The sequence below is a fragment of the Ranitomeya imitator genome, chromosome 6 (genome assembly GCF_032444005.1).
Source record: "Ranitomeya imitator isolate aRanImi1 chromosome 6, aRanImi1.pri, whole genome shotgun sequence".
Classification (NCBI taxonomy): domain Eukaryota; kingdom Metazoa; phylum Chordata; class Amphibia; order Anura; family Dendrobatidae; genus Ranitomeya; species Ranitomeya imitator.
In genome coordinates, this window is record NC_091287.1 from 44,477,718 (window position 1) to 44,492,648 (window position 14,931).

Sequence of the window (14,931 nt, forward strand, 5' to 3'; positions counted from 1 at the left end):
GATACCCCATGTGTGGGGGTAAACCACTATTTGGGCACACGTCGGGGCTCAGAAGGGAAGTAGTGACGTTTTGAAATGCAGACTTTGATGGAATGCTCTGTGGGCGTCACGTTGTGTTTGCAGAGCCCCTGATGTGGCTTAACAGTAGAAACCCCCCACAAGTGACCCCATTTTGGAAACTAGACCCCGAACAGAACTTATCTAGATGTGTGGTGAGCACTTTGAACCCCCAAGTGCTTCATAGAAGTTTATAATGCAGAGCCGTGAAAATAATAAATACGTTTTCTTTCCTCAAACATAATTATTTAGCCCAGAATTTTTTATTTTCCCAAGGGTTACAGGAGAAATTGGACCCCAAAAGTTGTTGTCCAGTTTCTCCTGAGTACGCTGATACCCCATGTGTGGGGGTAAACCACTGTTTGGGCACACGTCGGGGCTCAGAAGGGAAGTAGTGACTTTTGAAATGCAGACTTTGATGGAATGGTCTGCGGGCGTCACATTGCGTTTGCAGAGACCCTGGTGTGCCTAAACAGTAGAAACCCCCCACAAGTGACCCCATTTTAGAAACTAGACCCCCCAAGGAACTTATCTAGATATGTGGTGAGCACTTTGAACCCCCACGTGCTTCACAGACGTTTACAACGCAGAGCCGTGAAAATAAAAAATCATTTTTCTTTCCTCAAAAATTTTGTTTTAGCAAGCATTTTTTTAGATTCACAGGGGTAACAGGAGAAATTGGACCCCAGTAATTGTTGCGCAGTTTATCCTGAGTATGCTGGTACCCCACATGTGGGGGTAAACCACTGTTTGGGCACACGTCAGGGCTCGGAAGTGAGGGAGCACCATTTGACTTTTTGAATACGAGATTGGCTGGAATCAATGGTGGCGCCATGTTGCGTTTGGAGACCCCTGATGTGCCTAAACAGTGGTAACCCCTCAATTCTACCTCCAACACTAACCCCCCCACACCCCTAACTCTAATCCCAACTGCAGCCATAACCCTAACCACAACCCTAATTCCAACCCTAACCCTAAGGCTATGTGCCCACGTTGCGGATTCGTGTGAGATATTTCCGCACCATTTTTGAAAAATCCGCGGGTAAAAGGCACTGCGTTTTACCTGCGGATTTTCCGCGGATTTCCAGTGTTTTTTGTGCGGATTTCACCTGCGGATTCCTATTGAGGAACAGGTGTAAAACGCTGTGGAATCCGCACAAAGAATTGACATGCTGCGGAAAATACAACGCAGCGTTTCCGCACGGTATTTTCCGCACCATGGGCACAGCGGATTTGGTTTTTCATATGTTTACATGGTACTGTACACCTGATGGAACACTGCTGCGAATCCGCAGCGGCCAATCCGCAGCCAAATCCGCACCGTGTGCACATAGCCTAATTTTAAAGGTATGTGCACATGCTGCGGAAAAGCAACAGTTTCCCATGAGCTTACAGTTCAATGTAAACCTACGGGAAACAAAAATCGCTGCACACATGCTGCGGAAAAACTGCACGGAAACGCAGCGATTTACATTCCGCAGCATGTCACTTCTTTGTGCGGATTCCGCAGCGGTTTTACAACTGCTCCAATAGAAAATCGCAATTGTAAAACCGCAGTGAAATGTGCAGAAAAAACGCGGTAAATCCGCAGCGGTTTAGCACTGCGGATTTATCAAATCCGCAGCGGAAAAATCCGCAGAGGACCAGAATACGTGTGCACATACCGAAACCCTAACCCTAGCCCTAACCCTAGCCCTAACCCTACCCCTAACCCTAGCCCTAACCCTACCCCTAACCCTAACCCTAACCCTACCCCTAACCCTACCCCTACCCCTAACCCTACCCCTAACCCTAACCCTAACCCTACCCCTAACCCTACCCCTAACCCTACCCCTAACCCTAACCCTAACCCTACCCCTAACCCTAACCCTATTCTAACATTAGTGGAAAAAAAAATTTCTTTATTTTTTTATTGGCCCTACCTATGGGGGTGACAAAGGGGGGGTCATTTATTATTTTTTTTATTTTGATCTCTGAGATATAATCTATCTCAGTGATCAAAATGCACTTTGGAACGAATCTGCCGGCCGGCAGATTCGGCGGGCGTACTGCGCATGCGCCCGCCATTTTGGAAGATGGCGGCGCCCAGGGAGAAGACGGACGGGACCCCGGCAGGATCGGTAAGTATGATGGGGTGGGGGGGGACCACGGGGGGGGGATCGGAGCACGGGGGGGGGAATCGGAGCACGACAGGCGTGGAACGGAGCACGGGGGGGCTGGAACAGAGCACGGGGGGGCTGGAACGGAGCACGGGGGGGTGGAACGGAGCACGGGGGGGTGGATCGGAGTGCAGGGGGGGTGATTGGAGCACGGGGGGGTGATTGGAGCACGGGGGGAGCGGACAAGAGCACGGGGGGGGCGGAGCACTGGACGGAGGGGAGCCGGAGCAGTGTACCGGCCAGATCGAGGGGCTGGGGGGGCGATCGGTGGGGTGGGGGCACACTAGTATTTCCAGCCATGGCCGATGATATTGCAGCATCGGCCATGGCTGGATTGTAATATTTCACCCGTTATAATGGGTGAAATATTACAAATCGCTCTGATTGGCAGTTTCACTTTCAACAGCCACTCAGAGCGATCGTAGCCACGAGGGGGTGAAGCCACCCCCCCGGGCTAAACTACCACTCCCCCTGTCCCTGCAGATCGGGTGAAATGGGAGTTAACCCTTTCACCCGGCCTGCAGGGATGCGATCTTTCCATGACGCCACATAGGCGTCATGGGTTGGATTGGCACCGACTTTCATGACGCCTACGTGGCGTCATGGGTCGGGAAGGGGTTAACCCTCATCTCTTCCCTCCCCCACTCAGGGAGGTGTGAGGCCGAAGTCTATTGGAAAACAATAACCAGACAGACAAGGGAAGACAGACAGGGATGAAAGAAAACTACATTCATACAAATACACTCACAAAACAGCAGAGTGGGAAACGGGATGAATAAGAGGCACAAACCAAATATGAGAGGATAAGGATAAACACGCAAACCAACTCCATGCAGCAATCTCATGAAAAACTTTTCAACCATCTACTTCAGACACTGAACTTCTCCTTCAACAACAAACCAGGGAGTAGAAGAACTATCACTGGCAACTCCCAAGTGCCAGTGGTGAGCATGTATACCAGAGGGGAGTGGCCAACACTGAACAGCTGAGACAATTCAGGATGGAGAGCTCCAACAGATCAACTGAACTGATTAACCCTTGCAGTGACAGAGCAAGGAAAACCTGCACTGTTTAATAGGATGGTAAAGTAGTTCTACTTCGTGCAGGAGTTCAGCCGATGTTCTGGCCTCTCTCTGTCATGGTATCCTTGTGACACCAGTGTCTGGGAATACCTAAACCTCCATCACCCCTTTAGCCACGCCACTGCCTTAAACCTTTAGCTACGCCACTGCCTTAAACCTTTAGCTTACGAAAACAGATAAATCTATGTAAAATAAACAGCTGAGAGCTGTTGTGTAAAGTATAACATATGTGCTGAAAATAATATACAGATGACTCATAAGTATTTGGCTTTCCTGATTGAAAACTGTAATGTGCAATGGTCATTTGATTATAAAACGTAAAGGAATTCGTCAGCAGGATTTCAACCCCCAAACCTGTAGTTTTTTCAAAGAAAAGTCCAGCAATACATTTACATGGCTGGTCCATTCCTCCATTTTGGAGAAATCAGCGTTTGAATTGATATGCAAGTAAATCTAAAGAACTACTGGTAGATATAAAGCCTCTGTCACTCCAGCTCTATTGACCGCCCAGCTCTACATCCTTCTACTTGTCTGACGAGTCCTTTACCTAAAAGTCACCCAGCATAGAGGCTGTCGGTCAAGGAGGAAAAGGCGCCGCTGGGTGGGGAATAGAGCTGGAGTGGCGGAGGCTTCAGATCTACCATAGCCCTTTAGCAACCTTTTGCATTTTAATTTAAACATTGATTTCTCAGTAATGGAGGAGTGGATTGGCCATGTAAATATATTGCTGGACTTGACTTTGAAGGAACTAGATGTGCAGATAAATAGTTTGGGGAGTCAAATTCTGCTGACAGATTCCCTTTAAATGAATAATTAAGTATTACTAAATGCATAATATTTATATAAAAATGTTAATTAATTATTGTGTTTTTTTTTTTTATAGACAAAAAGTCCAAAGCTCTCGTCAAGTCCACAGCCAAGCCTGGGAGAACCGTCGGAGGATCTCTCAGAGGTGTCCGCTGATTCCGGAGAAGCCATGTTTGAAGGAGAATCAACAGGGTCCTTCATCAGAGGCAGCCGGACGAGAGCCAGCCTGCCGGTTGTCAGGTCAACAAATCAGACAAAGGAGAGGTCATTAGGTAAAGGATTATTTTACAATATTAGATGATAATTGGATTGAAGCAAATTTTGAAATGTGTGTCATCAACAATTGAAAGTGTGTATCCAGGAATTTACAAAACAAAAATGTATCTAAGCACTAATAGGCGGGTAATTGCAACTTACCTGCCTGTTGTGCATGGCGCCGTTCTTCCCTGGCACAGACCGCTCCTGCCGGAGATTCAGCTGCCTCTGCTAATGCGATAGAGCAGGACGTCCGAGGTCAGACTGACTGACAGACTGACATCCGGCTCCACCAGTTCGGCAGCGGGCATCTGGCTGTCAATCAAAATGACCTTGCAAATCCCGCCCCATTGACAGAGCTTAGCATGGAAGAAGCCTCTGCTCTGTATACGTGGCATCAGCAGAGGCCTCTGAATCCACGGCAGGAGCGGTCTCTGACCACTCTGTACCAGGGAACAACGGCGCTGGGCACAACAAGCAGGTAAGTTCCATTTGCCTGCCTGTTAATGCTTAGATACATTTTTTGTTTTTTTGTAAAGTCCCGGATACCTCCTTTAAAACTTCATATGGTGCACATACGAGTGTAATATGTCTAAGCATAGTCCAAACTCTCTTGCTCTGTAACTTGCCAACTAAACCTTTTTGATTGGACTGTTAATCTTCTCTAGCATTTTGCCAGCAATGGAGACAATCTGCAAGCCACTTCTTATAACCCATCTCTGCTGAGTGACGGATTATACTTAACAACAGGCAGTGCACAGCAAATTAAACAGATGAGACCGCCTAGTGGCTGTCACCTTGGGGTGATGATCTGGGGGTAGGACGACTTAATTTTTAAATAAATTGATTTGCAGATTGTCTATTTATCACCTTATCAATCAAACGAGATCAAGTTGTCTGAAATTACAGAAACCATTGAAAATATAAAAATTCTGTCAGTACACAGCCACCACAAAGGGGATCATAAGATACTGTTTTAAAAGATTATAATTTTAGCAACAATTCCTCTTCCATTGAGAAAGAGTTATCAATGTATTATACATTTTCAGGAATAAGAAATGAACAATAACGCCACAGTTTTAGGTAAGGATGCTCTAGAATTGTTATTTCACAGGGAATCAAAGGATTTACTGAAAAAAAAGACATACCAGATTAATCATTTTTAAAGGGAATATGTCAGCAGGTTTTTCTATGTAATTTGAAAGCAGCACCATGCTGGGACAGAGTCACTGATTCCAGCAATGTGTCACTTACTAGGCTGCTTGTATTTTCAATAAAATCAGCGTTTTATCAGCAGGAGATTATCACTGCAGGACTAGTTGTCTCCTACTAACTAGTCCTCCTGCTCTGTGTAACCTCGCCACCACCACCGATTGGCAACTTCCTGCTTACTCAGTGTTCACAGGAAGCTGCCAATCAGTGGTGTGGGCGCTGGGTCATACAGGGCTCAGCATTCCGAGAACTGCTAGATCTGCAGCAGAGAAAACAGGGATTTTATCAAAACTACAGCAAGCAGCCCAGTAAGTGATACATTGTTGTAATCGGAGTCTCTGCCCCTACATAATGATGTCCTGAGATTACATAGCAAAAACCTGGTGACAGATTACTTTTAAGATATAAAAATACACTATCCCTGCGCTTTAATTGCATGCCCATTCATCCGGAGCTATCCTGTGCGATCCGTGATTTGTGACTATTTGTGACCAATTTCTACAACATTATGTTAAACTAGATGGCAGCCCGATTCTAAAGAATCGGGAGTCTAGAATCCATATATACTTTATTTATTCAAATGTAAGAATAATACAATTAATAAATAATAGTAAGAAAGAACAAAAATAATAGGCAGTATATGGAGAAAACACCAAACAAAAGTTCAAAATTGGTGTGAAAATGTCACTGAACCACTTCACAACTAAATATATATAGTTTTGGTAAATGGTATTATCATTTTTTTGACGAAATTCGTCAGGAGCTTGAAGAGCAACGTCACTGGGCCCGCCTCCACGCAGTAGAAACTTGCTGTGAGGTAAAAATTCAAAAATCACACCAAAATGGGGGGCGGAGTGTGTCACAGTACGGCACGTTTCTGATTGGTCGCTCGCAGCAGGCGGCAACCAATCAGACACTGGACACTGTTGACGTCACTTATCTCCGGACATTATCTCCGGACATTAGCTCCGGACATTAGCTCCGGACATTAGCTCCGGACATTAGCTCCGCACATTAGCTCCGGACATTAGCTCCGGACATTAGCTCCGGACAAAGCCACGGAAGTTGGCACAAATTGCAGGAAGTAGTATTCTAGGCAATTAATCTCCGGACATTAGCTCCGGACATTAGCTCCGGACAAAGCCACGGAAGTTAGCACAAATTGCAGGAAGTAGTATTCTAGGCAATTATATATTAGATGTGTGACGCGGTAGGACGATGACTGTCAGCAGGCTGTAGAAAATGGCGACATAATGTCCAAATAACATCATTTATCAGGCGGGCTCCGTCCTGATGTGACAGCCTGTGATTTCTGTGTTAATCCATAGTTATTCATTGAATATTACCGTGTTACTTTACATACCGGGGAGAACAAACGCTCAATTCTGGATCGTTATTACACCCCGAGCTGCTGAAATCAAAGTTATTTAAACAAACGGCCACTTTACGACAGTTTCAGTTGTTTTTTTTTGTGCTTTTCATCACATTCTGACCCACTGTGACTGGCACGTGTGTGGGCATTCATTTCAAAGCCTTCATCAGACACTTTCCTGTACAACGCCGACACGGAATCCACAAATATTGCCCCAGAGGCAAATTCCGCTCTTTCAATGCTAAATTAGGTTTCTGAACACTGTTAAAGCCACGTAGAGCAGTATACCCAGAACCTTTCATAAGTCGCCCCCCCTACGAAGCATGAGAAATAGTAACTCATGACCTGTAGATCCTTAGTAGTTTAAAGGGGTTGTCCACTACCAGGACAACCCCTTCTCATACCCCACGCTTGGCCCCGATAAAATAAAAAAGCCTGTGACACGGGCGCCCAATCAGCACTGCCGTCACTGTCCCCGCCTTCTGTCGAGTAGAACATGAAGAGGAAGTGAGATCAGCCGTAGCCCGGACTTCCTCTTCCTGTTCAATATGCCCGAAGGCGGAGACAGTGACACCAGATCTGATTGGGCGCCGGGGTCATGTGTCGTACAAGCGCACGAGAGGCTCGGGACCGTGAGTGTCAACACCATTGGAATGGCGCTAGCACGGGAGGTGAGTATAGGCTTTATGTAGGGAATGAGAAGTGGGTTACCCCAGTAGTGGACAACCCCTTTAAAAGAGCTTTGCAATAATAGTTTGGCCTCATTTTTTTGTACTGAGTTTCATCAGCGTCATCGGAGTTTGGTCACTCTATTTACACTGGATTCAATTGTATGAAATATTACTTTTAACATCATTTCACCAGTAAATTCTGCATTAAAAAGTGAAATAGGTCAAATACTTTGTTTTACTGTTTTGTTCCCGTCATATACGTACTGTAGCTTCTAGCACATAGAAATAGGTGGTAATTTGGGTCAGATTTGTTCACATTGTGTTGCTGTCATACGGTCACTTTGTTGTGTTCTCCGATTATCTGTATAAGAAAAAAGAATCTTGTAAATATTTATAGTCGTGATGATCTGGTCCAGCAGAGGGCGCTGTACCTTCAAATTGTTACTGCCATGGGCAATGGGAGAGAGGCTAAAATTTAGATTTTGCTTTAGTTTTTCAGCAGCGGCCATTACAATATTATTTGTAGTCAAAATATAGTGTGAAGCAAAACAGGAGACTGAAACAGCAATAAACGCATGAATACTAAATTATTATTACATGTTAATAGCACAACTGCTGCCGGAGGGCAGAGGAGATTTACTTGACGCCAAATGCAGACAATATCTAGGACCTGATTATTTCTAATAGGTGTAATATTGTAATATTGTATCGTATATACTCAGGTGTGTTCACGAGTAAGAGCAGAAGAAGGTGGGTTTTACCTGTAGGCAAGTGGGCTTGTGCCTATGGACAGCCTTAGTGGTGGGGCACTGCTGAAATTTGCCAGTTCGGCCAATTTTTATCAATTGACTATGGGGGCCTAATTTAAAGGGGTTTTCCGACCTTAGAGTACAAGTTGCTCTATGTGACTGCAGACTTGTGAATCCTAACGACGTGCTGTTAGGAATCTCTGGCTGCATGAGCGGCCAGGGCGTGACCGCAACTATACTCTTTGTATACATGCAGACTAGACGTGCACGACATCAATGCAAGTGTATTGAGTGAGATCGGACATGTCTAGTCGGAATGTGGCCAGGAGTATGCAGATGACATACTTGTAGTCACATGATTGCCCGTTCTCAGCGCCAGCACTGGAGAGTCCTGACAGTACAAAGAGTGCACGCTGTGAGGATTCACTCTGTATGACTGTAGACTTTTACCCCAAGGCTGGACAACCCCTTTAAAGGCATACATGATTTAAAGGGTTATTCCCATCTTATCACGTTATCACTTTTGCTCCGGAGAGCCCCCAAATGTCCAGGAATGCCTACTTTGGGGTGCGATTTGCGTAAGCCCTGTCTGTTCTATGGCTCAGTTTGTTGGTCTGTTGGCACGTATGGCCGTAGGGGATGACTTTGCGTTATGTAAGTTTATGAAACATAACATAGTATGAAAAAGTCAACCCTGTTGTGAGTTCTGTTTTTGGGCTCCCTCTGGTGGTTACTGATGGTACTGGGTGACTTGTCTTTCCTGGGTTTCTGGGTTCCACCTGTTCCATCAGCATATGGGAGTTTCCTATTTAACCTGGCTTTGCTGGCATTTCCTCGCCGGTTATCAATGTATCCAGTGTGTCTTGTTACCTCTGCTCCCTGCTCCTAGAACCTTCTGGTCAAGCTAAGTTTGGATTTTCCTGTTTTGGTGTTTTGCTTTATTTGGTTTTTAGTCCAGCCTGCAGATATGTGATCCTTGCTGCTGGTTGCTCTAGTGGGCTGAAATTGCTCCTCATGTACTATGAGTTGGCACATGAGTTCAAGTAATTTCAGGATGGTTTTTTGAAGGGTTTTTCGCTGACCGCGCAGTTCACTTTTGTATCCTCTGCTATCTAGCTTTAGCGGGCCTCATTTTGCTGAAACTGTTTTCATACTGCGTATGTGCTTTCCTCTCATTTCACCGTCATTATATGTGGGGGGCTGCTATTTCTGTGGGGGATTTCTCTGGAGGCAAGAGAGGTCTGTGTTTCTTCTAATAGGGGAAGTTAGATCTTCGGCTGGAGCGAGACGTCTAGGATCATCGTAGGCACGTTCCCCGGCTACTTTTATTTGTGTGTTAGGTTCAGGGTCGCGGTCAGCTCAGGTTCCATCGCCCTAGAGCTTGTTTGTATCTGTGCTTGTCCTTTAGTGATCCCCTGCCATTGGGATCATGACAGTATAACCGGCCCACAAAGTGTTAATTGTATTGGCTGAAGTAGGAGGATAAGTAGTCTGAGGAAGTTTTTTTTTTTTTTCTCTTTCCCTCAGAGTTTGCTGCCTAGCCTTATTGCAGCGTGGCTACTTCCTCCTCCTCTTAATCTTTGAATGGCTCTGATCCCAGCTGTTTATCATGGACGTCCAGAGTTTGGCTTCCAGCCTGAATAATCTTGCCACTAAGGTTCAAAATATACAGGATTTTGTTGTACATGCTCCTATGTCTGAACCTAGAATTCCTGTCCCAGAGTTTTTTTCTGGAGATAGATCTCGTTTTCTGAATTTTAGGAGCAATTGCAAGTTGTTTCTTTCTTTGAAATCTCGCTCCTCTGGAGACCCTGCTCAGCAAGTCAAGATAATTATATCTTTCCTGCGGGGTGACCCTCAGGATTGGGCATTTGCATTGGCACCAGGGGACCCTGCGTTGCTTAATGCGGATGCGTTTTTTCTGGCATTGGGTTTGCTCTATGAGGAACCTAACCAAGAGATTCAGGCTGAAAAAGCTTTGTTGGCCCTCTCTCAGGGGCAAGATGAAGCAGAAATTTATTGTCAAAAATTTCGGAAGTGGTCGGTACTTACTCAGTGGAATGAGTGCGCTCTGGCTGCAAAGTTTAGAGATGGCCTTTCTGAGGCCATTAAAGATGTTATGGTGGGGTTCCCTGCGCCTGCTGGTCTGAATGAGTCTATGACTATGGCTGTTCAGATTGATCGGCGTTTACGGGAGCGCAAACCTGTGCATCATTTGGCGGTGTCGTCTGAACCGTCACCTGAGATAATGCAATGTGATAGAATTCAGTCCAGAAGTGAACGGCAAAAGTATAGGCGGAAAAAAGGGTTGTGCTTTTATTGTGGTGATTCAGCTCATGTTATATCAGCATGCTCTAAACGCACAAAAAAGGTTGATAAGTCTGTTGCCATTAGTACTTTACAGTCTAAGTTCATTCTGTCTGTGACTCTGATTTGTTCATTATCATCCATTTCCGTCGATGCCTATGTGGATTCAGGCGCTGCCCTGAGTCTTATGGATTGGTCATTTGCCAATCGCTGTGGGTTTAGTCTGGAGCCTCTGGAAGTCCCTATTCCTTTGAAGGGAATTGACTCTACACCTTTGGCTATGAATAAACCTCAGTACTGGACACAAGTGACCATGCGTATGACTCCCGTTCATCAGGAGGTGATTCGCTTCCTGGTACTGTATAATTTGCATGATGTTCTAGTACTTGGTCTGCCATGGTTACAAACTCATAATCCAGTCCTTGACTGGAAATCAATGTCTGTGTTAAGCTGGGGTTGTCAGGGGGTTCATGATGATGCACCTCCGATTTCTATCGCTTCATCTACTCCTTCTGAGATTCCTGTGTTTTTGTCTGACTATCGGGATGTTTTTGAGGAGCCTAAGCTCAGTTCGCTTCCTCCTCACAGGGATTGCGATTGTGCTATAAATTTAATTCCAGGCAGTAAATTTCCTAAAGGTCGTTTGTTCAATCTGTCAGTGCCAGAGCATACTGCTCTGCGGGATTATGTTAAGGAGTCCTTGGAAAAGGGACATATCCGTCCATCTTTGTCCCCTTTGGGAGCAGGTTTTTTTTTCGTGGCCAAAAAAGATGGTTCCTTGAGGCCTTGTATAGATTATCGTCTTTTAAATAAGATTACCGTAAAATATCAGTATCCTTTGCCATTGTTGACTGATTTGTTTGCTCGCATTAAGGGGGCTAAATGGTTCACTAAGATTGATCTTCGGGGTGCGTATAATCTTATACGAATAAAGCAAGGTGATGAGTGGAAAACCGCATTTAATACGCCTGAGTGCCATTTTGAGTATTTGGTAATGCCTTTTGGACTTTCTAATGCTCCTTCAGTCTTCCAGTCCTTTATGCACGATATTTTCCGTGAATATCTGGATAAATTTATGATTGTGTATTTGGATGATATTTTGGTTTTTTCTGATGACTGGGAGTCTCATGTTCAGCAGGTCAGGAAGGTGTTTCAGGTCCTGCGGGCCAATTCCTTGTTTGTAAAAGGCTCAAAGTGTCTCTTTGGAGTCCAGAAGATTTCTTTCTTGGGGTATATTTTTTCCCCTTCTACTATTGAGATGGATCCCGTCAAGGTTCAGGCTATTTGTGACTGGACGCAGCCTACATCTCTTAAGAGTCTACAGAAGTTCTTGGGCTTTGCTAATTTCTATCGTCGTTTTATAACTAATTTTTCTAGTGTTGTTAAGCCTTTGACGGATTTGACTAAGAAGGGTGCTGATGTTGCTAATTGGTCTCCTGCGGCTGTGGAGGCCTTTCAGGAACTTAAGCGCCGGTTTTCTTCTGCTCCTGTGTTGCGTCAGCCAGATGTTTCGCTCCCTTTTCAGGTTGAGGTTGATGCTTCCGAGATTGGAGCAGGGGCGGTTTTGTCACAGAGAAGCTCCGATGGCTCAGTGATGAAGCCATGCGCGTTTTTTTCTAGAAAGTTTTCGCCGGCTGAGCGGAATTATGATGTTGGTAATCGGGAACTTTTGGCCATGAAGTGGGCATTTGAGGAGTGGCGTCATTGGCTAGAGGGTGCTAGACATCGTGTGGTGGTCTTGACTGATCACAAAAATTTGATTTACCTTGAGTCTGCCAGGCGTCTGAATCCTAGACAGGCTCGTTGGTCACTGTTTTTCTCTCGTTTCAATTTTGTGGTTTCATACCTGCCAGGTTCAAAGAATGTGAAGGCGGATGCTCTTTCTAGGAGTTTTGTGCCTGACTCCCCTGGAAATTCTGAGCCCACTGGTATCCTTAGGGATGGGGTGATTTTGTCGGCCGTATTCCCAGACTTGCGACGTGCTTTGCAGGAGTTTCAGGCGGCTAAACCTGATCGTTGTCCGCCTGAGAGACTGTTTGTTCCGGATAATTGGACCAGTAGAGTCATCTCCGAGGTCCATTCTTCTGCGTTGGCAGGTCATCCTGGAATATTTGGTACTAGAGACTTGGCGGCCAGGTCTTTTTGGTGGCCTTCCTTGTCGAGGGATGTGCGTTCTTTTGTGCAGTCTTGTGAGGTTTGTGCTCGGGCTAAGCCTTGCTGTTCTCGGGCCAGTGGATTGTTGTCACCTTTGCCTATCCCGAAGAGGCCTTGGACGCACATTTCCATGGACTTTATTTCGGATCTCCCTGTCTCTCAAAAAATGTCCGTCATCTGGGTTGTGTGTGATCGCTTTTCTAAAATGGTTCATCTGGTACCCTTGCCTAAGTTGCCTTCCTCCTCTGAGTTGGTCCCTCTGTTTTTTCAGAATGTGGTTCGTTTGCATGGGATTCCTGAGAACATCGTTTCTGACAGGGGATCCCAGTTTGTGTCTAGATTTTGGCGGACGTTCTGTGCTAAGATGGGCATTGATTTGTCCTTTTCGTCTGCATTCCATCCTCAGACGAATGGCCAGACTGAACGAACTAATCAGACCTTGGAAACTTATTTAAGGTGTTTTGTTTCTGCTGATCAGGATGACTGGGTTACCTTTTTGCCGCTGGCCGAGTTTGCGCTTAATAATCGGGCTAGTTCTGCTACCTTGGTTTCTCCTTTCTTTTGTAATTCGGGGTTTCATCCTCGTTTTTCCTCTGGTCAGGTGGAACCTTCTGATTGTCCTGGAGTGGACATGGTGGTGGATAGGTTGCATCGGATTTGGAGTCATGTGGTGGACAATTTGAAGTTGTCCCAGGAGAAGGCTCAGCAGTTTGCTAATCGCCGTCGCCGCGTGGGTCCTCGACTTCTTGTTGGTGACTTGGTGTGGTTGTCTTCTCGTTTTGTTCCTATGAAGGTCTCTTCTCCTAAGTTCAAGCCTCGGTTCATCGGTCCCTATAGGATCTTGGAAATTCTTAACCCTGTGTCGTTTCGTTTGGATCTCCCGGCATCGTTTGCTATTCATAATGTGTTTCATCGGTCGTTGTTGCGGAAGTATGAGGTACCTGTTGTTCCTTCTCTTGAGCCTCCTGCTCCAGTGCTGGTGGAGGGAGAATTGGAGTATGTTGTGGAGAAGATCTTGGATTCTCGTGTTTCCAGACGGAAACTCCAGTATTTGGTCAAGTGGAAGGGTTATGGTCAGGAGGATAATTCTTGGGTGGTTGCCTCGGATGTTCATGCTGATGATTTGGTTCGCGCTTTTCATAGGGCTCATCCTGGTCGCCCTGGTGGTTCTCGTGAGGGTTCGGTGACCCCTCCTCAAGGGGGGGTACTGTTGTGAGTTCTGTTTTTGGGCTCCCTCTGGTGGTTACTGATGGTACTGGGTGACTTGTCTTTCCTGGGTTTCTGGGTTCCACCTGTTCCATCAGCATATGGGAGTTTCCTATTTAACCTGGCTTTGCTGGCATTTCCTCGCCGGTTATCAATGTATCCAGTGTGTCTTGTTACCTCTGCTCCCTGCTCCTAGAACCTTCTGGTCAAGCTAAGTTTGGATTTTCCTGTTTTGGTGTTTTGCTTTATTTGGTTTTTAGTCCAGCCTGCAGATATGTGATCCTTGCTGCTGGTTGCTCTAGTGGGCTGAAATTGCTCCTCATGTACCATGAGTTGGCACATGAGTTCAAGTAATTTCAGGATGGTTTTTTGAAGGGTTTTTCGCTGACCGCGCAGTTCACTTTTGTATCCTCTGCTATCTAGCTTTAGCGGGCCTCATTTTGCTGAAACTGTTTTCATACTGCGTATGTGCTTTCCTCTCATTTCACCGTCGTTATATGTGGGGGGCTGCTATTTCTGTGGGGGATTTCTCTGGAGGCAAGAGAGGTCTGTGTTTCTTCTAATAGGGGAAGTTAGATCTTCGGCCGGAGCGAGACGTCTAGGATCATCGTAGGCACGTTCCCCGGCTACTTTTATTTGTGTGTTAGGTTCAGGGTCGCGGTCAGCTCAGGTTCCATCGCCCTAGAGCTTGTTTGTATCTGTGCTTGTCCTTTAGTGATCCCCTGCCATTGGGATCATGACACAACCCACAGCAAAAACAACAATTCGGTAAAACTCTACAGACAATAGGTGCCATCCAAATACAAATGAACCCTTGCATATTGATTTCTTTATCAGCATTAGTGCCGCTCTATAACTGTATGGCTTCATATATTACTCCAACCCCGCAGCCTTATACCT

At 45.7% G+C, this 14,931-nt stretch overlaps 1 protein-coding gene across 12 annotated transcripts in view; it reads left to right on the forward strand.

Annotated features, from left to right (window-relative positions):
* Positions 1–14,931, forward strand: part of KIAA1217 (KIAA1217 ortholog) — a 514,478-nt gene that overhangs the window by 298,271 nt on the left and 201,276 nt on the right. For all 12 annotated transcript variants that reach the window (XM_069729573.1, XM_069729574.1, XM_069729562.1 and 9 more), the window contains one exon: positions 4,182–4,377. In XM_069729573.1, the coding sequence (XP_069585674.1) occupies positions 4,182–4,377 (196 nt within the window). The remainder of the gene's footprint in view (positions 1–4,181; positions 4,378–14,931) is intronic.